Source organism: Rana temporaria, chromosome 9, assembly GCF_905171775.1.
Source record: "Rana temporaria chromosome 9, aRanTem1.1, whole genome shotgun sequence".
Taxonomy (NCBI): Eukaryota; Metazoa; Chordata; class Amphibia; order Anura; family Ranidae; genus Rana; species Rana temporaria.
This window is the reverse complement of record NC_053497.1, coordinates 54,255,833-54,280,955: the sequence shown is the minus strand read 5'-3', so window position 1 is coordinate 54,280,955 and position 25,123 is coordinate 54,255,833. Positions and strand designations below refer to the sequence as shown.

The window sequence follows — 25,123 nt, the reverse complement described above, 5'->3', positions numbered from 1 at the left end:
TTGGCTCCCGCTGATGTCAATCAAATTCAATGATGCAGGCGCCAGGGGAGGGGCTGAATCCTGCATTCGGCAGCTATGGATGCCAAATGCAGGACTCTGAGCTTTTCCTGCAAGTTAACCCCCTTGGGAGAGCGCTTCCCAGAGGGGGTTATCTGATGTGGGGAGGAGCCGAGAGAGCCACTGGGGGACCCCAGAAAACGGCGCTCGGGGCCACACTGTGCAAAACGAGCTGCACAGTAGAGGTAAGTATGATATGTTTGTTAATTTAAAAAAAAAATGAACCTATAGTGTCACTTTAAGTTCATCTTTAGGGGAAAAAATGTGGAATGCACATATTTTGCAGGAAAAATTTGCATTTCTTATTTTTCTTATTTCTCACACAGGAGCCTGCAAAGAATTGCACTAGTGATCAGTGGATCATGGGTGCAATGTCAGGCTTCTGCAGACACGTCCTGAAGGGAGTGTCAGTGGACTACGATGGCGCTGGTCAGCTTAGTTTATTGAGAAATACAAGTCCGTCTGCTGCAGTGGCAGACAGGACTATAAGTTTACTAATTTATAGATCCCTTTGAATGAATGATGTGACAGTGTGGGCGGAGCTCTGCACATTAGAAGAACCCGCCCCCACTGTCACAGAGGGGAAATCTTAGGGAGTGGGGTTGAAATGCTAGAACATATTACACTTTAAACGCTAATTATGGGTGAAACATGTAACACGTTCTAAAGGTTAACTTATCTTTTAGGTAGGCAGGCAAATATATATCTTGTATTAGTAGCCTAAACAGTTATAATTTGAGATTGTGTAAATTATACGTATAAGCTCAATGATTTTGTCAATGATCAGCAATTGGTTCTCTTTAGGCTTCCACGGCGTCGAATTGCAGGTAGATGGTAGATGTCATCTATATCTGCTCAGGACAGCTTGGTGATCCATAGAAGTAACACAGCTCCGATGGCAGCGATGGAAGAAAGTTTTACGTTGACAGCAAAATTGCAGTAGTTTTGATTGCAGCACGTGTTACTGACAGATACTCTGGACCCTGCAATGTTTTCTGAGGTCTCCGTTGAGCAGATTGTGGTATTTGCACAGCTAAGTTTTTTCACGGGTACCCCAACTGTGAATAGAGAAACAGCAGAGGATTATTGAAGAGCAAGGGTGGCCACTAAAACCTGAGTATAAAGCTGCGTACACACGACCATTTTTAATTTCTTTGAAAAAAAACGACGTTTTTCTCGTGGTGATTCTTCTCAAGCCTGCCTTGCATACACACAATCGTGAAAAAAAATGCTTGAGCAAAGCGCTGTGACGTACGACAACACTAAAAAGGGGAAGTTCCATTCGATTGGCGCCACCCTTTGGGCTGATTATAACTTGCTTCTGAGCATGCGCATTTTTTTCCCCGTCGTTAAAGCCCACTACGTGAAAAACGAAGACGTGAAAAACGACGGGAAAAAATAGAGCATGTTCTAAATTTTTAATGCCCATTTTTCACATAGAGAAAAATGCTCTGGAGACTACACACAATCGTTTTTAACGACCAGTTTAAAAAATTAAATTTTTCACGCCATGAAAAACTGTCGTGCGTACGCGGCATTACACTCAGATATAACAAACAAAACAGAACGAAACCTAATCTGTAAAAAAAAAATTGCAAACAGACAGCTCTTTGTTGCAATTAGAGACATGCTATGTCTCCTCTGCAATAACACACATGATGCCGCATACACACGATAATTTTTCAGCAAGAAAAAAACGTTGTTTTTCAAAAACATCATTTAAAATGATTGTGTGTGGGCTTCACATAATTTTTCAGGTTCTGAAAACGACAATTTTTTTTTCCGAACATGCTGCATTTTTTAACGTCGTTTTAAACGATGTCGTTTTTCGAGTTGTAAAAAATGATCGTGTGTGGGCTAAAACGACGAAAAAAACCCACGCATGCTCAGAAGCAAGTTATGAGACGGAAGCGCTCGTTCTGGTAAAACTACCGTTCATAATGGAGTAAGCAAATTCATCACGCTGTAACAGCCAAAAAAACGCAAATCGTCTTTTACTAACACGGAATCAGCTAAAGCAGCCCAAAGGCGAATGGAACTTCCCCTTTAAAGTGCCGTCGTACGTGTTGTACGTCACCGCGCTTTTCTAGATCCTTTTTTTAAAACGATGGTATGTAGGCATAGTCGTTTTCATGATGAAGTTGGGAAAACTTTGTTTTTTAGACATGCTGAAAAACGACGTTTTCTTTCATGCTGAAAAATGATCGTGTGTACGCGGCATTAAAGCCTCGTACACAGGATCAGATTTGGAAGTAGATGACAGCGGCCAGTGAAGGATGTAAAGGATGTGAAGGATGTAACTGCCCCATTACTGGAAGGTGGAGGTGAGTATTTTCAGAAGTTTAGTTCCAATTTAAATCCAGCTGAGATCACTGAATCAATATTACTGTATTTATTGGCGTATAACACTCAGTTTTTTACCCTGAAAATAGAGGGTAAACTGTGCCTGCGTGTTATACGCAGGGGGCTGTGGAAAGTTTTTTTCCTGAAACTTCCTTCTTAAAGTTAGGGTGCGTATTATACGCCGATAAATACGGGAAATATTTGGTAAATATTGTACTAACAACCTTCATTTTCATTGTTGTATCTCTACTTTTCTGTAAAAGCAGATGCCTGATGTCTAAGCATGACTGTTTGCAGTCCTACAGGTCAGAGAGTTATGCCTCGTACACACGACCGGTTTTCCCGTCGGAAAAACTGTGATGAGAGCTTTTGGCCGGGAATTCCGACCGTGTGTATGCTCCATCACAGTTTTTTTCGACGGGAAAACTGCCGGAAAAAAAAAAGTAGGCTCTCTTTTTTCCAACCAGGAAAAAAATCAGAGTGGGAAAATCGTTCATCTGTATGCTTTTTCGACAGGAAAAAAAAATAGCGCATGCTTGGAAACTTAATTTTGTCGGCTCGTCATAGTCTTTTACGTCACCGCGTTCTTGGCAGACAAAAGTTCACCGGACTTTTGTGTGACCATGTGTACAGTATTTAGCAAGAGCTGTAGGGGAAAAGAGGTAATTGACAGGAGTCAAATGACTCTTTAACCACTTGAGGACCTTCGCACGATGATATACGTCGGCAAAATGGCTGGGCACAAGGGCGTACATGTACTGTACGTCCCCTTTAAGATCCCAGCTGTGGTTCGCGAGAGCATCACCGGCGGCAACCCGGTCCTCTTCTCCGTGACCATCCCCGCGGGAACAGCGGATCCGATCGCCGCCGGTGTCCCGCGATCGGGTCACAGAGAGGAAAAACAGTGAGAGGTAAGCGTTAACAAACCTCTCCCCGTGCTTCCTAGTGAGCCTGTCACTGATCGTCTGTTCCCTGTCATACAGAACGACGATCAGTGATGTCACACGCCCAGCCACAGTAAGAAACACTCCCTTAGGGCACACTTAACCCCTACAGCGCCCCCTCCTGGTTAACCCCTTCACTGCCAGTGTCATTTTTACAGTAACCATTGCATTTTTATAGCACTGTTCGCTGTAAAAATGACAATGGTCCTAAAATAGTGTCAAAAGTGTCCGATGTGTCCGCCATAATGTCGTAGTCACGATAAAAATCGCTGATCTCCGCCATTCCTAGATAAAATAAACCTTTACTTTTATTAACACATTCTAGTATTCGTTTTTTGTTTAAAAAAAAAAAAAAGATCACATGACGAAAGAGGCAGAGCTTGTACAAGAGCACACCATCATTCAGCTGTGCCCTGGAAAATGCACCCCAGCTGGTCCATTTAACCCTGAGAAAGCTTAACCAATGAGAAAAAATTATAGGTAAATAAATATATAGACTGATAAATTGTTCCTTTATGGATAGGTACTGTATATGAATGATAGACTGATAAATAGTTAGTTAATAAAAAAGTATATGAATGATAGATAAGCTGATAAATGATAGATAAGCTGATAAATGATAGATAGATAGATAGATAAGCTGATAGATAGATAGATAGATAGATAGATAGATAGATAGATAGATAGATAGATAGATAGATAGATAGATAGATAGATAGATAGACAGACAGATACATAGATGATTATTCCATATGAATAATAATTCATAAATATTTACCAATATATGCAGTTGTGGTCACACAGACCTCACCACGGTTACAGGTAACTGTATTTTTGTTCACTACGCATTCATAGAAGTTACAGGAGTTACATTTCAGAAAAGAACCTGGAAGAAGATAATCAACAGCAGGTAAATATAGTGTAATAAATAATGAACATCCAGCTGCAAGAGTGAGATTTCTTCGTAATGGCTGCGAGCAGAACTGGGAGCTTGGGACCAATGATGAGTAGATCGACTTACCTAAAACGAATATTCCTTACAGTTTCAGGAGATCTGGAAGTTAGCTACAGCTCACTAATCCACACTACTAACTGAGCTAGTAAGGTAGGGTGACCAGACATCCCTGGTTTCCGGGGACAGTCCCTGGATTGAGGACACTGTCCCCGGACCAAGTCTGTCCCTGGATTGGATTTGAACAGGGGCTGGGGCAAATTCAAAGACAGTCAATGCAGAATAAAATTTTTTTTTTTTTTTTTTTTTTTTTTTTTTTAGGGTGGACCTCCACTTTAATAGGTGTAGAAACCACATGGAGCTCTGAGGTGTCAAGAAAGCTGATTCTGGAAAATGTGAAAAGGTGCACCACAATAAACACTGGGGTTGATTCACGTCGGAAGGCTGTCAATCAAATAGGAACGCCCAGTCCTGCAGCCCATACCCGGAAGCGGCGGGAGAACATCGTTCTTTAAAACGGTAAGTACTGCATTGATTTAAAAAAAAAAAAACACCCGATTCTGCTTAGTAAAATTAGCCTCAATCTAATGTTAAAAATAGATTTTTTGGGTGAACCTCCACTTTAACATCTTTAGCGGATTTCCATGAATATTTGGAAATCCGCTCATCAACACTTAGGACTTCTTAAGCGTTGACCCCAAAGTCATACGACTTGCATGTGACTTCCTTACAACTTTTGTGATTTAACATTGTAGTCTATGGTACTCAAGTCACACCAAAGTCACAGAAAACTAGTTCAGGAACCTTTTTTTGTTGCTGCAACTTGAGCCACATTGATTAAGATAGCACCCACCGAAATGAATGTGTTTTGACTTGTCATGTGACTTTACCTGGGCTCAGTGCAAGAGTCCCTGAGCAATACAGCAGGCTGGTAACTGATAATGGCCTTCTCTACCCCCTCAAATGCAAACTACTAACCTTGGGTGACCCCTTTATCTGAAATGTATAACATTAGTTGTATACTTCTGACCTAAAAGCTACCATTCATAGAAAAACAGAAATTTCACTTACTACTGTTTGTACCGGCTGTACTGGCTGTAATAGCTGTACTGGCTGTACCGGCTGTACTGGCTGTACTGGCTGTACCGGCTGTACTGGCTGTACTGGCTGTACTTAAAGGAATGTTTCCACCATTACAGAGATCCGTATTGCAGCATTTCTGGACAAGTGATGGATCAGATGAGAGTATATTGCACTGCTGTGATGTCGCACAATATTTTTGCTGCCTCTGAATATTTCCACCTGTCAAAGAAAGTCAATATTAAATGGTGTGAGAACTGACTGCATCCATTATTTCAATATACACTACTATTAAAGCCTAGCTCCAGGTTTAATAGCATTTTCTGGTGTCCCACAGACATTAGCTTGTCTCCTGGTCTGTCCTAAAACATTAGGGTTAGGGTTTCCCATTGAAGAATAAGGCTAGGACTCAGGAATTGGAAGAGGGACCTCCCCCAGAGGTCAAAGGTCAAAAGGCGGGTTCCCAGAGGTCAAAGGTCATGGGGCGTGGCTGGCCCACCCCCAAAGTGTACAGCCTACCCCAACTAAGTCGGGGAATGAACAAGTCGGGGAAATTGTCTTGCGCCCATTGTCATGAGTATGAGCTCCCAACTGTCCCTGATTTCGAGGGACTGTCCTGATTTGAAGCAATGTCCCTCTGTCGCGCTTTCCCCCTCATTTGTCCCTCATTTTGGTCTGATCTATATAGTTGTGTATAAAAGTGTTGCCCGGTACTAAACCTTTCATCCAGTTTCTAAATTTCTGCATTTAAACATTTTAAAAAGCCAATATAAAGGAATAGTAGTGGTAAAAAAAAAGCCCTTGTGGATTTAATTAACCTTTTTTGAGGGATATTCTCCTTTAAGGGAGCGTGGCAGGGGGCGTGTCCTATGCCTACATATGTTTGTTAGTAGGTGTCCCTCATTCCCATCTCAAAATGTTGGGAGGTATGGCAAGAGCCCAGTGTTCAATTACAGGGTGACCACCCTCCAGGGGAACCATGGATGAAGCACGCAAGACAGTCTGTTCCTACCACTATTATTCTCACCTAGTCTTCTGTCAAGAAGTGCCAAGCTAAGCTCAGGGAGGAGGTAGGAAGTAGGCGAGGGTTAAGGCAGATGAAAAAGCTTGGCTATGGTTTTAATAACTAAGATGAATAGGAGCTATAGGGAAGTTCACAAATAGCTAAACACACAGGGCCAGATTCAGGTACAAATGCGGCGGCGTAACGTATGTAATTTACGTTACACCGCTGCAAGTTTTCAGCGCAAGTGCTTGATTCACAAAGCACTTGCCTGTAAACTTGCGGCGGCGTAGCGTAAAGCCGTCCGGCGCAAGCCCGCCTAATTCAAATGGGGCATGTATCATTTAAATTAGGCGCGTTCCCGCGCCGAACGTACTGCGCATGCTCCGTTTTGAAATTTCCAGCCGTGCTTTGCGCGAAATGACGTCGCACCGACGTAATTTTTTAAACGGCGACGTGCGTTACGTCCTTTCCTATTCCCGGACGTCTTACGCAAAAAAAAAAAATATTTAAATTCGACGCGGGAACGACGGCCATACTTTAACATGGGCTGTCTATTTTTACACCACCTAAATAGAAATCGCAACTTTACGATGGGAAAAGCCGACTAGCGACGACGTAAGAGAATGCGACGAACACGCGTACCTTCGTGGATCGCCGTAAACAGCTAATTAGCATACCCGACGCGGAAAACGACGCGAACTCCGCCCAGCGGGCGACAAAGTATTGCATCCTAAGATCCGAAGGCGTACGAAGCCGTACGCCTGTCGGATCTTAGCCAAATGCCGTTGTATCTTTGTTTGAGAATTCAAAATAAAGATACGACGCGGCAAATTTGAAAGTACGCCGGAGTATCAGCAGATACTCCGGCGTACTTTTTCTGTGAATCTGGCCCACAGTGAATATACATATATTAGAACTGTTTTATCTGTTATGTAACTCTGTGCAGCTAGTTTTATGATTCATACACCATTGTTAGACAGCACAGCAGGAAAGGTGAAGCCACTAATTGTTAAGAGAGTTAAAGGGGTTGTAAAGGTATTTTTTTTTCTCCCTAAATAGCTCCTTTACCTCATCCTTCGAATATGCTTTTAAATGTCCTTATTTCTTCTGAGAAATCCTCATTTCTTGTTCTTCTGTCTGTAACTAAACACAGTAATGCAACACTTTCTCCCTGGTGTGGAGAAAGCCTCTTGAGGGGGCGAGCAGGAGTGTCAGGACGCCCACTTACACACAGCTCCTTTCTCTATCTGCAAAGAAGAGAGCGTCCTGACCCTCCTGCTCGCCCCCTCCCCCCTCAAGAGGCTTTCTCCACACCAGGGAGAAAGTGTCGCATTACTGTGTGGAGTTACAGACAGAAGAACAGGAAGTGAGGATTTCTCCGTAGAAATAAGGACATTTAAAGCAAAATGGAAGGATGAGGTAAGTGAAGGAGGACTGCACTAAGGTAAAGGAAGCTATTTAGGGAATTTTTTTTTTTACCTTTACAACCCCTTTAAGGAATACGGCACTCTCTCCTCCTGTTAGTATGTTCCCAGTCACATGTGCATGCAGCAGAGTCTGATTGGCTCCACATTCTGCCCATTCCTCTTCCAGTCTGAGTGCTGTGCTGAGGTGTAAATTATGTGAGGCTGATCTCAGAGAGATTTGGGTATACTAGCTATGTAAAAATATGTGTAAATCATTTTAAGTAAATACATGACTATTTAAGAGAAATAAGAATAGCTGCTAGGTTTAGTAAGGATGTTAGGGCAGGGCAAAGAAGTAACTATGTATACCAGATAAGCCCCCACCATTGGCTTGTTACAGTTTCTCCACCACCACGGACAGTGAGAGTGCCAGCACTTTGCATCGATCTGGATGAGTGAGTTTGTGTTGGAGGAAATTGACTGGCCTGCACAGAGTCCTGACCTCAACCCGATAGAACACCTTTGGGATGAATTAGAGCAGAGATTGCAAGCCTTGACCGAAATCAGTACCTGACTTCACAAATGAGCTTCTGGAAGAATGGTCAAACATTCCCATAGACACTCCTAAACCTTGTGGACAGCCTTCCCAGAAGAGTTGAAACTGTTATAGCTGCAAAGAGTGGGCCAACTCAATACTGAACCCTACAGACTAAGATTGGGATACCATTAACCAGTTGCCGCCCGCCATATAGCAAAATGATGTCGGCAAAGTGGTTCTGTTATCCTGACTGGACATCATATGACGTCCGCAGGATAACAAGCCGCAACTCCAATCTTTGACGGAGACTCTTTACCACATGATCAGCCGTGTCCAATCACAGCTGATCACGATGTAACCAGGAAGAGCCGTTGATCGCTTTTCCTCACTCACATCTGACAGACGCGAGTAGAGGAGAGCCGATCGGCTGCTCTCCTGACAGGGGGGGTCTGTGCTGATAGTTTATCAGCGAAGCCCCCCCTAGGATGCCCGCCCAGGACCACCAGGATGCAGCACAGGACCATCAGGATGGCCACCACACTGGATCACCAGGTATGCCCCCCTAGACCACCAGGGAATGACAATCTGTGCCCAGGCAGCTGCCAATCAATGCCCAGGGTGCTGCCAATCAGTGCCCACCCACAATGCTTACCACTGCCAGTGCCACCAGGGATGCCTATCAGTGCCATCTACCAGTGCCTCATATCAGACTGGACCACCAGGTATGCCCCCCTAGACCACCAGGGAATGACAATCTGTGCCCAGGCAGCTGCCAATCAATGCCCAGGGTGCTGCCAATCAGTGCCCACCCACAATGCTTACTACTGCCAGTGCCACCAGGGATGCCTATCAGTGCCATCTACCAGTGCCACGTATCAGTTCCCATCAGTGCCGCCTATCAGTGCCACCCATAAGTAACCATCAGTGCAGCCTTTTAGGGCCCATCAGTGTTGCCTATCAGTGCCCACCAGTGCCACCCATGAGTACCCATCAGTGCCACCTATCAATGCCCATTAGTTCTGCATATCAGTGCCACCCATCAGTGTCGCCTATCCGTGCCTATCAGTGCCCGTCCGTGCCACCTTATCAGTGCCCATCAATTAAGGAGAAAACGTACTTTTTTACAAAATGTTATAACAGAAACAAACTAAAAACTTAATTTTTTCAAAATTTTTGGTCTTTTTTTATTTGTTTAGAAAAAACTAAAAACCGCAGAGGTGATCAAATACCACCAAAAGAAAGCTCTATTTGTGGGAACAAAATGATAACATTTTAGTTTGGGTACAGTGTAGCATGACTGAGCAATTATCATTTAAACAGCGACAGCGCTGAAAGCTGAAAATTGGCCTGGGCAGGAAGGGTGGGAAGTGCCTGGTATTGAAGTGGTTAAAGTTCATGTGCGTGTAAAGGCAGATGTCCCAATAGTTTTGGTAATATAGGGCCTAATCCACAAAAGGGATACGCCGGCGTATCTACTGATACGCCGTCGTATTCCTATTTCTATCTATGGAACTGATCCACAGAATCAGTTTCACATAGATAGGCAGAAGATCCGACATGTGTAAGGGACTTACACTGTCGGATCTTAGGATGCAGTACCGCAGCCGCCGCTGGGGGCATTTCTCATCGAAATGCCGCTTTGGGTATGCAAATTAGCACTTACGGAGATCCACAAAGCTTTTAAGCTTCGTTTTTTTCTCCGTAAGTATTAGTTTGCCGTCGCAATATTAGTGCTGCTTTTACAAGGCCTAAACTGTTTACACCTTGTAAAAGTAGACCCTTCTATCCCGCGTCGCTGTCATTTAAAAAAAAAAAAAAAAAAAAAATTCCCGCCGCAACTCTTTTTTTTTTTTTAACGCCCGTCGCGATTCTCAAAACCCGGCGCAACGTAAAACCGCGCAAAGCATGTCGGGAAAATGACGTCGGGAGCATGCGCAGTACGTCTGGCGCGGGAGCGCGCCTAATTTAAATGGGACTCGCCCCATTAAATTAGGAACGCCTTGCGCCGGACGGATTTAAGTTACACCGCTCAAAATTTCTAGATAAGTGCTTTGTGGATCGGGCACTTAGGTAGAGATTTTGCGGCGGTGTAACTTAAATAGCAAAAGTTACGTTGCGCCGGGTTTTTGTGGATTAGGCCCATAGTGTATAAAGTACTATTATACTGGAAAGGTTCGAGAGGAAAATCATAGAAAAAAGAGAGCAGAAATGATGGCCACGTCGAGTCTTCATTGGCCAGGACAAGGCAAATGGAAGAAGTACCCAGGCGAAGATACCATAAGGATAAAGGTGTCTTTTTAAAAGGAAAATGTCAGTTGCCCGATAATACAGAACAGGAAAAGTGAAGGCAGAGCAGATATAAATAATGGATAATTGCAGGGCAGGATTAGTGGTGTTATGATGAATCAATCTGCAATATTTCTTCTACTTCCAGGTATTAATTAACACTGTTTTATAAACTGATTTCACAACACTAGAAAGTTGCTTGGGGCAATCAAATGTCATGAAGCAGAATGTTGCAGGTTATTTCCAGATCCTGAAGAAAGGGAGAGCGGGATTTAGACAAAAAAAAATGACTTTCCTTGAAATATTTGTAACAGAATAATTTGGAGGGGTGTTCCTTTTTTTTTTTTTTTGTAATGATTAAAACTGTGAGTTTTCAATCATTTTATTAATTTGTTTGATTCATTAAATGTTAGCAAACAATTGGGACATTTTGGGGACATCTCACTATTGTTGCAAAATTAAATAGAATCAACAGTGAAGGAAAAGGTAAAGCTGTTTCTTAAAGGGGTTGTAAACCTTCCATTTTTATCACCTTAAAGGGGTTGTAAAGGTTTCTTTTTTTCTAAATAGGTTTCAATTTCAGCTTTCGGCACTGCATCGCTTTAACTAACAATTGCGCGGTCGTGCGACGTGGCTCCCAAACAAAATTGACGTCCTTTTTTCCCCACAAGTAGAGCTTTCTTTTGGTGGTATTTGATCGCCTGTGCGGTTTTTATTTTTTGAGCTATAAACAAAAAAGTGAGACAATTTTGAAAAAAATACAATATTTTTTACTTCTTGCTATAATAAATATCCCAATTTAAAAAAAAAAAAAACATTTTTTTTTCTCAGTTTAGGCCGATACGTATTCTTCTACATATTTTTGGTAAAAAAAAAATCGCAATAAGCGACTGGTTTGCGCAAAAGTTATAGCGCTTACAAAATAGGGGACAGAATTATTATTTTTTAATTATTTTTTTTTACTAGAAATGGCGGCGATCTGCGATTTTTAATGGGACTGCGACGTTATGGCGGACACATCGGACACTTTTGACACATTTTTGGCGCCATTCACATTTATACTGCGATCAGTGCTATAAATATGCACTAATTACAGTATAAATGTGACTGGCATTGAAGGGGTTAACACTAGGGGGTGAGGAAGGGGTTAAATGTGTGTCCTATATAGTGTTCTAACTGTAGGTGGAGGGGGGGGTGACTGGGGGGGTGACCGATCTGTGTCTCTATGTACAAGAGACACAGATCGGTCTCCTCTCCAAGAGACAGCACCGCTGTCTCTGTGTAAAACGGCAATGAGAGATGATCTCATATGTTTACATATGAGATCATCTCTCATTGGCCGCACAGATCGCATCGCGAACGGCCACTCTGATTGGCCGTTCGCGGCGATCTGTAATTGGCTGTGTCCGAGGGACACGGCCAACACAGATTTTCCCCGCAGCGCGCTCTGGAACGCGGGCGGGGACCGCCCTAAGGGGCGGACGTCAATTGACGGCAGCTTGGCGATTGGGATCCGCACTGTAGCCGTCAATTGACGGCAGGCGGATCCCAAGTGGTTAAGCTAGTGCATTGTTGGTTCACTTACCGTATTTTCCGGCGTATAAGACGACTTTCTGGATGCAAAAACATGCATCCAAATTTGGAGGTCGTCTTATACGCCGGGTACGGTCTTTGTGCTCACTTTTTTTGCCGGCGGTGACAGTCTCCATACAGCGAGCGCGAGCGTCAATGATTTAAAAGACGCTCCTTCTCCTCAGAGTGTTCTGTGATAGGAGGAACACAAATCTTCCCAGCAGAGCCTCTGTTCTGTGTTCCTCCTATCACAGATGCCTTTTAATCCTCGGACGAGATGAGAAGACGTCCGTGATAGGCGGAACACAGAACAGAGGCGCTGCTGGGAAAATTTGTGTTCCGCCTATCACAGAACACTCTGAAGAGAAGGTGCAGCTTTCAAATCATTGACGCTAGCGCTCGCAGTATGGAGACTGTCACCGCCGGCAAAAAAAGTGAGTGTTTGCGGTGATTGCACTGGGGGGCAACAAGTTCAGGCACAGTGGGGGCAAGTGATGGCACAGAGAGGGGCAAGTGATGACACAGTGAGGGGCAAGTGATGGCACAGTGGGGGCAAGTGATGACACAGTGAGGGGCAAGTGATGGCACAGTGGGGGCAAGTGATGGTACAGTGAGGGGCAAGTGATGGCACAGTGGGGGCAAGTGATGGTACAGTGAGGGGCAAGTGATGGCACAGTGGGGGCATGCAATGTAATGGCACAGTGAGGGGCAAGTGATGGCACAGTGGGGGCATGCAATGTAATGGCACAGTGAGGCATGTAATGTAATGGCACAGTGCAGTGAGATTTGAAAAAGCCTGTTTCTGTCATCGGTTCTGGCTACCCCTCAGCTTCCAGAAAGACTAGTAAGAAGGGGGTAGTCTTATACAGTGAGTATATCCCAAAACCAAAATTTTTCCTGGAAAATTAGGGGGTTGTCTTATACGCCGGAAAATACGGTACCTTTTCCTTCAATTTCCCTTCTAAATGTTTTTTTTCTTTGTCTGAATTTCTCACTTCCTGTTTCTCCTCAGTAAGCTTGCCCCCATCATCTGGCTGGGGGTTAGTCAGCCAGAACAGCTTACAGAGGGGGCACAGGAAGTGAGAAATTCAGACAAAGAAAAAAAAAACATTTAGAAGGGAAATGGAAGGAAAAGGTAAGTGAACCAACAATGCACTAGCTTAAAGGAACCAATTTAGAAAACAAATCTTTACAACCTCTTTAATGCATCCTATGCTAGCCCTAACCTTTTGTTAATCAACAAATCTATGTGACCACCATGTTTTACTCAAATAATACCTGGTGATTCTCCATCAAAGGCACTTCCTGGTATAAGGTGACAAGTGTCTTCCATAGGTGTGCGCAGCCTATTACATTAGGGTGTGACCCCAAAGCTCAAACACGTGCCTTTCTCTGCAGCCTCAGCTGCACTGGACCATGAATAACTGGGAAGTGCTCTGTGCTGAGCGGCTTCCTGTTCATTCACAAACTGAAGCATTGTAAACACAGTTTACTAAGCTTCTGTTATGAATGAACACAGTCAGTGAGTGTGTTCACTGTGTTCATTTAGAAAGGGAAGATGCTGGTAAATGACATATTTACTGGCCCCTTCCCCCATTCTCCATACTGAAACATGCCCCAAATCAGCTGAGGGGAGAGGAGAGGATGGAAGTCAACAGAACTGCAGAATCGGGGGCCAACATGGGGGAAGCCCAGGCAATAGGGGGAATTTGGCACCGTGCATTGTGATTAGGGTGTGCCCAGGCATACCTGCCCCCCCCCAACCTATGGTGTCTCCCAATTGTGTTCCTGCATCATCACCATGTTAAATGCACCCCTAACTGAGACCTCAAGTAGCCAAGCCAAGTTACATTGTGCAGATGTGGGCCACCATTTTCACTATCGGGAAACTGGTCCAGAGCAATGAAACATGTTGTTTCTTTGTGATGCACAAGGCTTTAATAAACTACATTAACCACTTAAGGACCGCCTCCTGCACATATACGTCAGCAGAATGGCACGGCTGGGCACATGTGCGCGACCTGGTCCGAAGCTCCGTGACCGGGACCGCGGGACCCGCGGACCCGATCGCCGCTGGGGTCCCAAGATCGGTCCCCGGAGCTGAAGAACAGGGAGAGCCGCGTGTAAACACGGCTTCCCCGATCTTCACTGTGGCGGCTGCATCGATCGTGTCATCCCTTTTATAGGGGGACACAATCGATGACGTCACTCCTACAGCCACACCCCCCTACAGTTGTAAACACACACTAGGTGAAACATAACTCCTTCAGCGCCCCCTGTGATTAACTCACAAACTACAACTGCCATTTCCACAGAAAACAATGCATTTTAAATGCATGTTTTGCTGTGAAAATGACAATGGTCCCAAAAATGTGTCAAAATTGTCAAAAGTGTCCGCCATAATGTCGCAGTCATGAAAAAAATCGCTGATTGCCGCCATTAGTAGTAAAAAAAAAAAAAATGCAATAAAACTATCCCCTATTTTGTAAACGCTATAAATTTTTCGCAAACCAACCGATAAACGCTTATTGCGTTTTTTTTTTTACCAAAAATAGGTAGAAGAATACGTATCGGCCTAAACTGAGGAAAAAAAATGTTTTCTATATATTTTTGGGGGATATTTATTATAGCAAAAAGTAAAAAATATTGCATGTTTTTCAAAATTGACGCTCTATTTTTGTTTATAGCGCAAAAAATAAAAACCGCAGAGGTGATCAAATGCCACCAAAAGAAAGCTCTATTTGTGGGAAAAAAAGGACGCCAATTTTGTTTGGGAGCCACGTCGCATGACCGCGCAATTGTCAGTTAAAGCGACGCAGTGCCGAATCGCAAAAAGGGGCAAGGTCCTTTAGCTGCATTTTGGTCCGGGTCTTAAGTGGTTAAAGAGGTTGTAAAGGTTCGTTTTTTTTCACCTTATTGCATCCTTTGCATTTAGGTGAAAAAAAAACTGGCAATGATGGCCCCCCCAGCCCCCTGTTTTACTTACCTGAGCCTGTTCACCTGCTGCGCTCGCCCTTGACGTCCTCTTCTTCACTCAGTCTGGCCGTTGATTGGCTAGATTGGATGGATTGATAGCAGCGCAGCCATTGGCTTGCACTGCTGTCAATCACATCCAATGATGTGGCACGTCGGGGGCGGGGCCGAGTGATACAGTCTATAGCCGCCGGCTGTATCACGGGAGCGTGCCCACAAGAACTAACCCCATGGGAGAGAGCTCCCATGAAGGGGGTTAGTTCTTGCGGGGAGGAGCCGAGACAGCCGCCGAGGGACCCCAGAAGACCAGGGTCGGGGCCACTGTGTGCAAAACGAGCTGCACAGTAGAGGTAAGTATAACATTTTTGTTTGTTTTTTTTTTTTGTTTTTTTTTAAACAGGAACCTTTAGTGTCCCTTTAGGTTAGGATTTACATCTACTTTGAAACATATGACCATTGCCAGAAAAAGGAGACCTCGTGAGTTTTCACTGTTGGTAGTGCTGTATTTCGTGACAGAGCATCTTTAATAGGTTGAAGAATCAGAGTAGGCAATAAGCAATGGAAAGCAGACAGTAGTGAAAGTGGCAGAAAGATCTTTGGGGACTTTACAGGGAGAATGATAAGATATCAAGAGATACTTCATAATGGGAAAATAGATAACCATCATCATGTGGGTAGATAATCACCATGTGTACACCCTGTCAACTGTTTACCTTTACATATTAATAATAAGTAGACGTGATCCATACTTATTTTTATATAAATACATGACTAATGAGTAATGTGAAGCAACTACAGCATATTTCTCATTATTGTATTGTTGTATTGTAGTCAACAAAAGGGCCATATCATTGTAATCTCAAAATACCAACCAAACTGCTCTCTTCGGCCCGCCCAAGACCTCCTGCTCTCAAGCTTCCTTGTCACCTTCTCTCATGCTCGCCTCCATGATCTCTCCAGAGCTTCTCCCATCCTTTGGAACTCACTACCCCAATCTATCCGACTGTCCCCTAATCTATCTATCCTTGTGCCTTGTACACACCATCGGTTTTCCCATCGGGAAAACTGCTAATTTTTTGGGCCGGAAAAACTGGCCGTGTGTGTGCTTCATAGCAGTTTTCCCAACAGGAAAACTGTGGTGAAAAAAATGAGAACTTGTCTTATTTTTTCCCGTCGTGAATCGCTGCGTTTTTTTCCTCACAGTTTTCCTATGGGGAAACACTGTGAGGGAGCATACACACGGCCGTTTTTTCCGACCAAAGCTCCCCTGGCAGTTTTCCTGTCAGGAAAACTGTCCGTGTGTACCTCGGAAAACTGACCGAGCCGATGGTGTGTACGAGGCATTAGACATTCCCTGAAAACCTTTCTCTTTAAAGAAGCCTATGTTGCTTCTAACAAATACACTGGGCCAGATTCACAAAGAGATACGACGGTGTATCTCCTGATACGCCATCGTATCTCTGACTTAAACTGGTCGTATCTATGCGCCTGATTCATAGAATCAGTTACGCATAGATATGGCTAAGATCCGACAGTGTTACACTGTGTTACACCGTCGGATCTTATTTTCAATTTGAAAATGGCGCGGGGGGTGTTCCCGCTGATTTACGCTGAATAATATGTAAATCAGCGAGATACGCAAATTCACGAACGTACGCAGACCCGACGCAGTGTTGTTACGACGTTTCCGTAGCGGTTTTCCCGGCGTATACTTACCCCTGCTTCTATGAGGCACAGCCAATGTTAGGTATAGCCGTCGTTCCCGCGTCGAGTTTGAATTTATTTACGTCGTTTGCGTACGCCGATTTAGAAACCCGCGCGTCGCAAGTTACACTCACGTCGAAACCACTGACGTCCTAGTGACGTCAGTGGGAGCAATGCACGCCGGGAAATTTCGCGGACGGCGCATGCTCATTTAAATCGGCGTGGGAACGCGCCTGATTTAAATAGTGCACTCCCCCTAGCCGCGGAATTTGAATTCCGCCAGGGGTTTAACGATCCGCCGCCGCAAGTTTGGAGGTAAGTGGTTTGTGAATTACCCACTTGCCTCTCAAACTTGCGGCAGCGTATCTTAAATCAGATAGATCGAGCGGATCTAAAGATCCGCTGATCTACGTGAATCTGGCCCACTGTTTTACTTTCTCAGTCAGCTCATACCACACAGCTATTTCCTTTTTTATCAATTGACCCTCCCTTTTAGATTGTAAGCTCTAATGAGCCGGGCCCTCTGATTCCTCTTGTAGCAAATTGTAATGTAACTGTAATGTCTGCCTTCATTTTGTTAAGCGCTGCGCAAACTTTTGGCGCTATATAAATCCTGTATAAAAATAACAATAATTGTAATGACTGTTAAGCTGGCCGGTGGGCTGAATGAAGAAAGACAAACAGATTTGTCCATACACACATACGAGGTGAATAGAGGAATCCTTCCCACTGGGACATTGTACTCTAAAAAGCAAGACTCTTCTGCTGTCACAATAAACTGATCTTTCGCTGAAATCTGAGATTTTTTTTCCAACAAGCCCTTTTAACCGAATTCAATCTAATGATTGACTTCTGCTGAACAGGCACAGCCACATATGGTTGAATGATGATGTTTGACCCTATCTAATGCTGGAGCTATAAGGTGCCTTTGTGCATATAAGGAGGGAAACACTTGTCCGCCACAATTCTGATGAAGTAGGTGTGTCCCCTGAAATGTTTTAGCTAGCCGACACTGCGGCGTACCAGTCAGGTCACTTGGCCATACTGGTTGATGGTAAGATGTGTTATTTTTTTTTTAAAGTGTATTTTGTGCGTGTACTCGAGAGAGGAGCCGGACTGCAGGAGTTGGGAGTAGGCAGGCCTCCCCCAGAGGCAATCTGCCACCTTTCTCCATGCCCCGGGTGGCAATGGTGGGTGTGTGAGGGGGTCCTCCCAAACAGCCCACCCTACCTGCTCCGCTTTGAAGCCCAACGGGGCAGAGGGACTCCCTATAAGGGAGTGAGAGGATCTAGCCTGCTCAACCAGCCCCGTTAGTCCTTTGCCTCTCTTTTTAGAGACCGCGCGGTCAAAGTGCGTGCATGTTAACCCAATTTCGAGTGCTTGTAAGTGTGGTGGTTTTTGCGGGAGGGGGGTGGGCATACTAAGCGCAAGCTTACCTCGCATAGCACACCCACCGGGAGCCGGGCTGAGACCACCAAACTCAATTTACATGTAGCTGAGACCGGGATCCGAACCCCTAGCTGCAGAGGTGAATGGCTTGTCAGCGCAGTGCCAATCGCGTTGAGCCACCGCAGCTCCTCCAGTAAGATGTGTTATAATGCTTGCAGCATCTTTGCTTCGTGAGTATTCATTTGTCTTTTTGTATGATAAAATCTTGGGTAATGCAATAGGCGTTTGCACCCACCTGTGTGCTTTTTTACGGTTCTGTCTTAGATTCCCTTATCTGAGGAGGGCTGCATCATTGAAGCATTCCATTAGAGGAGCATAGAAACCCACAAAGCTATTTGCTTTGGTGAGAGTCATCTAAGCATTGGGGTGTTTGTCTGTTTGTGTACAGCCACTCATGGTTCAAAATTCAGCCGCTGCCTGCTGAACTCACTGAATTTCGATCCATCTTTAGTCAGCTTTACTCTCTGCTTGGGAAATGATCTGTACTTTACTTACAGGTATTCTGAGTGCAAAAAAACGCATCAAACAGTGGCGGCCCATGCATTGTGGGTGCACAGGTGCCGCGCCCCCCCCCCCAACACCTCCGCAGCCCCTTTCAGGACACCGGGTGCATGAATTACTATGGCTGGAATCGTGTATTTTGAAGCACGTGATTAAAGACAGAGGCTCTAATGGGCTTCAAAATAGGGTGGGCTGGGGGCCCAGAGCACTGCATCCTGATCCCACCCTGTTGTGTGACAATAGCGAATGAATTTTCGATATTTCCACACTAACGCTCCTCCCCACCAATCAGGAGGCAGGTCTGTGAGATCTGTTTCCTGATCATAAACACATGGATGAGCGAGTTTGGGGTGGGGGAACTTGACTGGCCTGCAAAGAGTCCTGACCTCAACCCAATAGAACACCTTTGGGATGAATTTGAGTGGAGACTGAAGGCCATGCCTTCTCGTCCGACATCAGTGCCTGACCACACAAAGGCACCTCTGGAAGAATGGTCAAACATTCCCATAGACACATAGGCTGTTATAGCTGCAAAGGGTGGGCCAACTCAATGTTGAACCCTACGGACTAATGGGTAGATTCAGGTAGGGGCGCGCAAAACTAGGTCGGCGTAGCCTAGCGTGTTTACACTACGCCGCCTTAAGTAAGAGAGGCAAGTACATGATTCTCAAGCCACTTACCTCCTTACTTAGGGCGGCGTAGTGTAAACGCGGCGGGCGTAAGGGCGCCTAATTCAAATGGGTTGGAGGGGGGCGTGTTGTATGGTAATGAGGCTTGACCTCACGTTTTTGACGTTTTTTGTTACTGCGCATGCGCCGGGCGCCTACATTTCCCAGTGCGCATTGCGGCTAAGTAAGTCATACGGGCCTATTGATTTAGACGTGGACGTAAACTACGTAAATCCCGATTTGCGGACGACTTACGCAAACGACGTAAAAAATTCGAACCTCGCGGCGGGAAGGGCGGCCATACTTTAATATTGTTATTCCACCTCACAGGTGGAATAACTTTAGGCCGCATAAGGCCTTACGGAAACGGCGTAAAGCGACTGCGGCGGCCGGGCGTACGTTCGGGAATCGACGAATAAACTAATTTACATATTCTACGCCGGCTGCAATGGAAGCGCCACCTAGCGGCCATCCGAAAAATTGCAATCTAAGATAGGACGGCGCAAGCCGTCCTATCTTAGATATGTTTAAGCGTATCTCTGTTTGAGCATACACTTAAACATACGGCGGCGTAGATTCTGAGTTAGGTTTGCTTATCTACTGATAAGCCGGCCTAACTCTTTGTGAATCTACCTATAAGACTGCAATGCCATTAAAGTTCATGTGCGTGTAAAGGCAGGCGTCCCAATACTTTTGGCAATATAGTGTATGTTCATATTTACTTGGTGTGAAGTGAAATAACTGGTACTTCTGGGTATGGGGGTAAGGATATACCGTAAGTGCTTCACGATTGGTCCAGCACTGTCCCATGTGGACAGGAAAGGAATACAAACAAATATGTAGCAAAAGTAATGATTTTGGGGCCTGTAACTGCTTTTTAAGCATCACCTATGGAGAATTTTAGGTACCATTATTTTCAACTGACACCATTTTATTCTAGAGGGCCTCTGCCTTCAGAAAATATATAATTGTTGAGGGGTTTACAGTAATTTCTAGCTTAAACGCAGATTATAACGTGTGCGAAAAATTAAACAAAATTGCCTAGGTAAAAATGCTGTTGACCATGTTTTCATTCAACCTATTAAATATTGTATTTTATTAGAATTTACAGTGCCCGTCTGACCCAGATGAAGGTGGTCTGAATGGCACAAAACTTTAAAATCGGGAAAACTTACCAACAATCTGTTCCACTGTCATGCACTGCTGATCAGCAGCACATTCTGTTGTGAGAGGATCTGTACAACTTCCAGTGCAGGAATAACATCTGATAGCATTACCTGCAAAACAAAACAACAGCAGCATTTAGAACAGCTGCAGGTCCTTTTTATAGCTGAAATAGATAAATTATACAGTACTGTCTAATGTGTAGGTGTAGAGTTACTGTAAGCCTTGCAGCACAGTGGCTAAGTAGTTAGCACTTCTGCCTAGCACAACTAGGGTCACCGGTTTGAATCTCAACCATAGCACTGTCTGAGAAAATATACTTCAGAAGAGATTTTGCTGATTTGGGCCCATTCAACATGATTTGCAGTAGCTTACCGCACTCTATATACAGTATACCAGGCATGTCCAAAGTCCGGCCCGCGTTCCGGTTTCGGGCGGCCCACCTGGTCATTTTGACATGTATTTCTTTTGTGGCCCCCAATGAATCCCCGAGCGATGGGGGCCACAATATAAATACATGCTGGCTGACTTGGAGGAGGTGGACGAGCGCCTTGCATACAGGAGAATTTCCTGTTTACACAGCGACAGGAAGTCTCGTCTCCTGCGCTGCCATTGGATGACTTTTCTGTCCATCACAGGAGGCGGGACTTTCGATTAAAGAGGCAGCCGATAAAACAGGAAATTCTCCTGTATGTTTGTCGGCGCTCGTCCCGCCCCCTCCCTGTCTCCTCCAAGGCTGTAGATGTCCATGAATCAGGCTGCAAGGGGGGGTGCTGCATTCAGGACAAGGGGGGTGCTGCATTCAGGGCAAGGGGGGGTGCTGCATTCAGGACAAGGGGGGTGCTGCATTCAGGGCACTTGTGAGGCTGTATTGGTGGGCAGTGACCCTTATTTTGATTCACAGTTCTTTATTTAATTTAATTTAATTTTTTTTAAGTGAAGGTGCATGTTATACACCGATAAATACGGTATATCCAAATAACACGCCTGAGCTCATCTCTTTACTCACAGCCACAAAGGAAAGAGAATTCTTGTTGGGCAGTGTATTAGTTGCTTGAACTAACACACTTAGACCGAATTTTAATGGTTCACAGAATGTCAGGCAAAATGGTCAGCCCTCATGCATGTTCACTTCATCAAACTGGCCCTCTCTGAAAAAAGTTTGGACACCCCTGCAGTATACCACTAAAGGGTTCTACATCTCAAGTTCTGTTTCTTCAGAATTCATCTTGCACAGTTCCAACTTTAGATAAGTGGATTCTTATCTGTTATGAATTACTTGCAATTGGCACTAAAGAATCAGGACTCCCTGTAGAATAAGGTGTATGTTGTTTATATGGCCACAAGATTTTCAAAGTCCCAAATATACAACATTTATAAGGAATAAAAAGGTAGCAACTTTCAATTTAAAGGAGATCTTTTCTGAGGATTTTTTCTTTTTTTTTAGGTAGCCGATACTATTCTTAATCTGAAAATGGTACTTGCCTGACTTCAAATCTTTCCAAGTCATTGACATACAACAAGCTCACAGATCAGTGAAGTCATAGCTCCTGATCTGCATACCCCCTTCCAGTGCTATGACTTTGAAAGTGCCAAAGTCATTGACTTAGCATACTGTAACAGCTTGTCAGAAAAACAAGCCAGCAATGGAAGATTCCATATTAACTAAGTACAAGTTACCTTTGAACTCAGCTTAGATGGAACCTATGAGGAAAGCTGTTATCTGTCACAGCCAGGGCCGCCATCAGGGGGGTACAGGCATTACACCTGTAAGGGGCCCGATGGTCCCCAGGGGCCTGGCTGGCCCCCTTCCCTTTTTTTTTGCATTACACCTCTAAGGCCCCGTACACACGGTCGTTCCAAACCGATGAGAATGGTCCGACGGACCGTTTTCATCGGTTCACCGCTGAAGTGGCCTGATGGTCTGATGTGTGTACACACCATCAGTTCAAAAACCGATTGGGTCAGAACGCGGTGACGTAAAACACACGACGTGCTGAAAAAAACGAAGTTCAATGCTTCCAAGCATGCGTCGACTTGATTCTGAGCATGCGCGGGTTTTGAATCAATGCTTTTCTGTCCAACCATCGGTTTGGTCCGATGGGGCGGCGGTCCATCGGTTCGGTTTTGAAGCATGTTTTAAAATTTTGGACCGAAGGAAAACAGACCGATAGCCTATACACACGGTCGGTTTGGTCCGATGAAAATGAACTTCGGTTCATTCTCATCGGACCAAACGACCGTGTGTACGGGGCCTAAGGGGCCCCCCTCCAGTTATTTTTAATTAATTTATTTTTTGCATTACACCTGTAAGGGGCCCGATGGTCCCCAGGCCACTCACCCCCCCGCCGCTTATCATCTCACATCAGGAGAGAACAGATCACACTTGTTTTTTTTCCGTCAGCACTCCCCCTCCCCCCTGTTCTCTGTGCCTAAAGCTGTGTAAGGGGCCCCAAAATTTGTGATGGCTGCCATGGTCACAGCTGAGGCCCATTCCCAAAAAACAGAATCGCTGTGTATGATGCTGCATGGGTATGCTCATTTAGTTGAACTTGATGGACATGTCTTTTTTTTAGATCAATTATACTATGCTCCACTTCAACGTTAGCCCAATTTCCAGACCATTTATGGACTCTTTTGCCATAGAGAAGCTTCCTCTGACAGTTATTGTGACAACCACAGCCCATATTAACAGTTATTGCAACAAAAATTATTTATGTAAACAGTTATTGTGACAGCCACATAAAGTACGTTGATGGACACACATGGTGTACCCTACATGCACTGTACACAGAGGTAAATAGAGGTTTTGATTGCTTTCTCTGGCTATTTGCCTTTGGCTATGGAATATTGTCATGACATTTTGTTACATTTGAAAAAACCCTGTCAGGTTCTAAACAAATGAAAATGTTAGAGGAATTTGTTATACTCACTTCTCAGCCCAGTTATCCCCTCTAATCCAGTTCTGCAACCTCTATAAGGATAAGTTTACACTAGCTTCAAAAGTAGGTGTTTTTATGAGTGCTTTTAAAGCCTCCTAAAGGCCTGTCAAAATTTTGCGTATGGAGGCCAGTGCTGTTTACATGGTTGTGTTTGCGTTTTGGCATGCCAAAATTGCCCCAATGTGCCATTTGGTAAGCTTTACCATTCTATCCCTCCCTCTGCAGTGCTCAAAGCAGGGAAGAAGAGCTCCGGCGGGTCATGTGAGCTCCCAGTAGCACTGTAAATATGGTATTTTCTACAATAATTTTACATAAAGACACACTGGACATTATTGAGTAGATTCACGTAGGGGCGCCTAAAATTAGGACGGCTTAGCCTACTCTTTTTAGGCTACACCGCCGAAAATTATTAAGGTTAGAAGTGATTCTCAAACCACTTACCTTCAAATTTTCGGCGGCGTAGCCTAAAACGAGCAGGCGTAAGCGCGCCTAATTCAAATGACTGGGAGGGGGGCGTGTAGTATTGAAATGAGGCTTGACCTCACGTTTTTTGACATTTTTTACACTGCGCATGCGCCGGGCGACTACATTGCGGCTAAGTAGGCCGTACAAGCCTATTGATTTCGACGCGTACGTAAACGACGTAAATTCCGATTTGCGGATGACTTGCGCAAACGACATAAAAAATTCGAACCTCGCGGCGGGAACGGCGGCCATACTTAACATTGTTATTCCACCTCATAGGTGGAATAACTTTAGGCGGCCTATCGCGTACGGAAACGACGTAACTCGGCGGTGTAGGCCCGGCGTACGCTCGTAAATCGTCGGGAATCGGCGTATCCCCTCATTTACATAATCTAGGCCGGCCGCCATGGAAGCGCCATCTAGCGGCCAAAAGAAACATTGCAACCTAAGATAGAATGGCGCAAGCCAGTCTATCTTAGGTATGTTTAAGTGTATCTCTGTTTGAGAATACACTTAAACATAGGCCGGCTTAGATTCAGAGTTAGGTCGGCTTATCTGTAGATAAGTCGGCCTAACTCTTTGTGAATCTACCTATATATAATCCATTTACAGAGCGGATTAAATGATTTTACAAGGGCCCAGATTCAAGAAGCTATTGCGCCCGCACAACCATAGGTTGCGCGGCGCAATAGCTGTTTTGCTCCCGCGTAGCGAATGCCCCTGATTCAGGAACAACGCTACACGGACTGCAGCCTAGGATATGACAGGCATAAGCCTCCTTATGCCTTCATATCTTAGGCTGCATTCTTGCGTTGGCCGCTAGGGGGCGCGGCCATTGTGATCGGCGTATAGTATGCAAATAGCATACTATCACCGATTCACAAAACTTGCCCGGGCCCAGCGCACGCCAGGTACGGAGTTTCCGTACGGCGGCTTTAGCGTAAGGCTGCCCCTTCTCATAGTAGGGGCAGCCAATGCTAAAGTATAGCCGCCCTTCCCCCTCGTGAAATTTGAATTTCACGTCGTTTACGTAAGTGATTCGTGAATGGCGCTGGACGCCATTCACGTTCACT

General features: G+C 44.8%; 1 protein-coding gene across 1 annotated transcript in view; it reads right to left on the bottom strand.

Moving 5' to 3' along the window:
* Positions 1 to 375: 375 nt before the first annotated feature.
* The window catches only part of LOC120913529, a 29,429-nt gene continuing 4,681 nt past the window's right edge, over positions 376 to 25,123 (bottom strand). Inside the window, exons 2-5 of the mRNA XM_040323512.1 lie at positions 20,655 to 20,756; positions 5,368 to 5,598; positions 4,123 to 4,230; positions 376 to 1,115 (exon numbers count right to left, since the gene is read on the bottom strand). Coding sequence (XP_040179446.1) covers positions 913 to 1,115; positions 4,123 to 4,230; positions 5,368 to 5,598; positions 20,655 to 20,756 — 644 coding nt within the window. The 3' untranslated portion in view covers positions 376 to 912. The remainder of the gene's footprint in view (positions 1,116 to 4,122; positions 4,231 to 5,367; positions 5,599 to 20,654; positions 20,757 to 25,123) is intronic.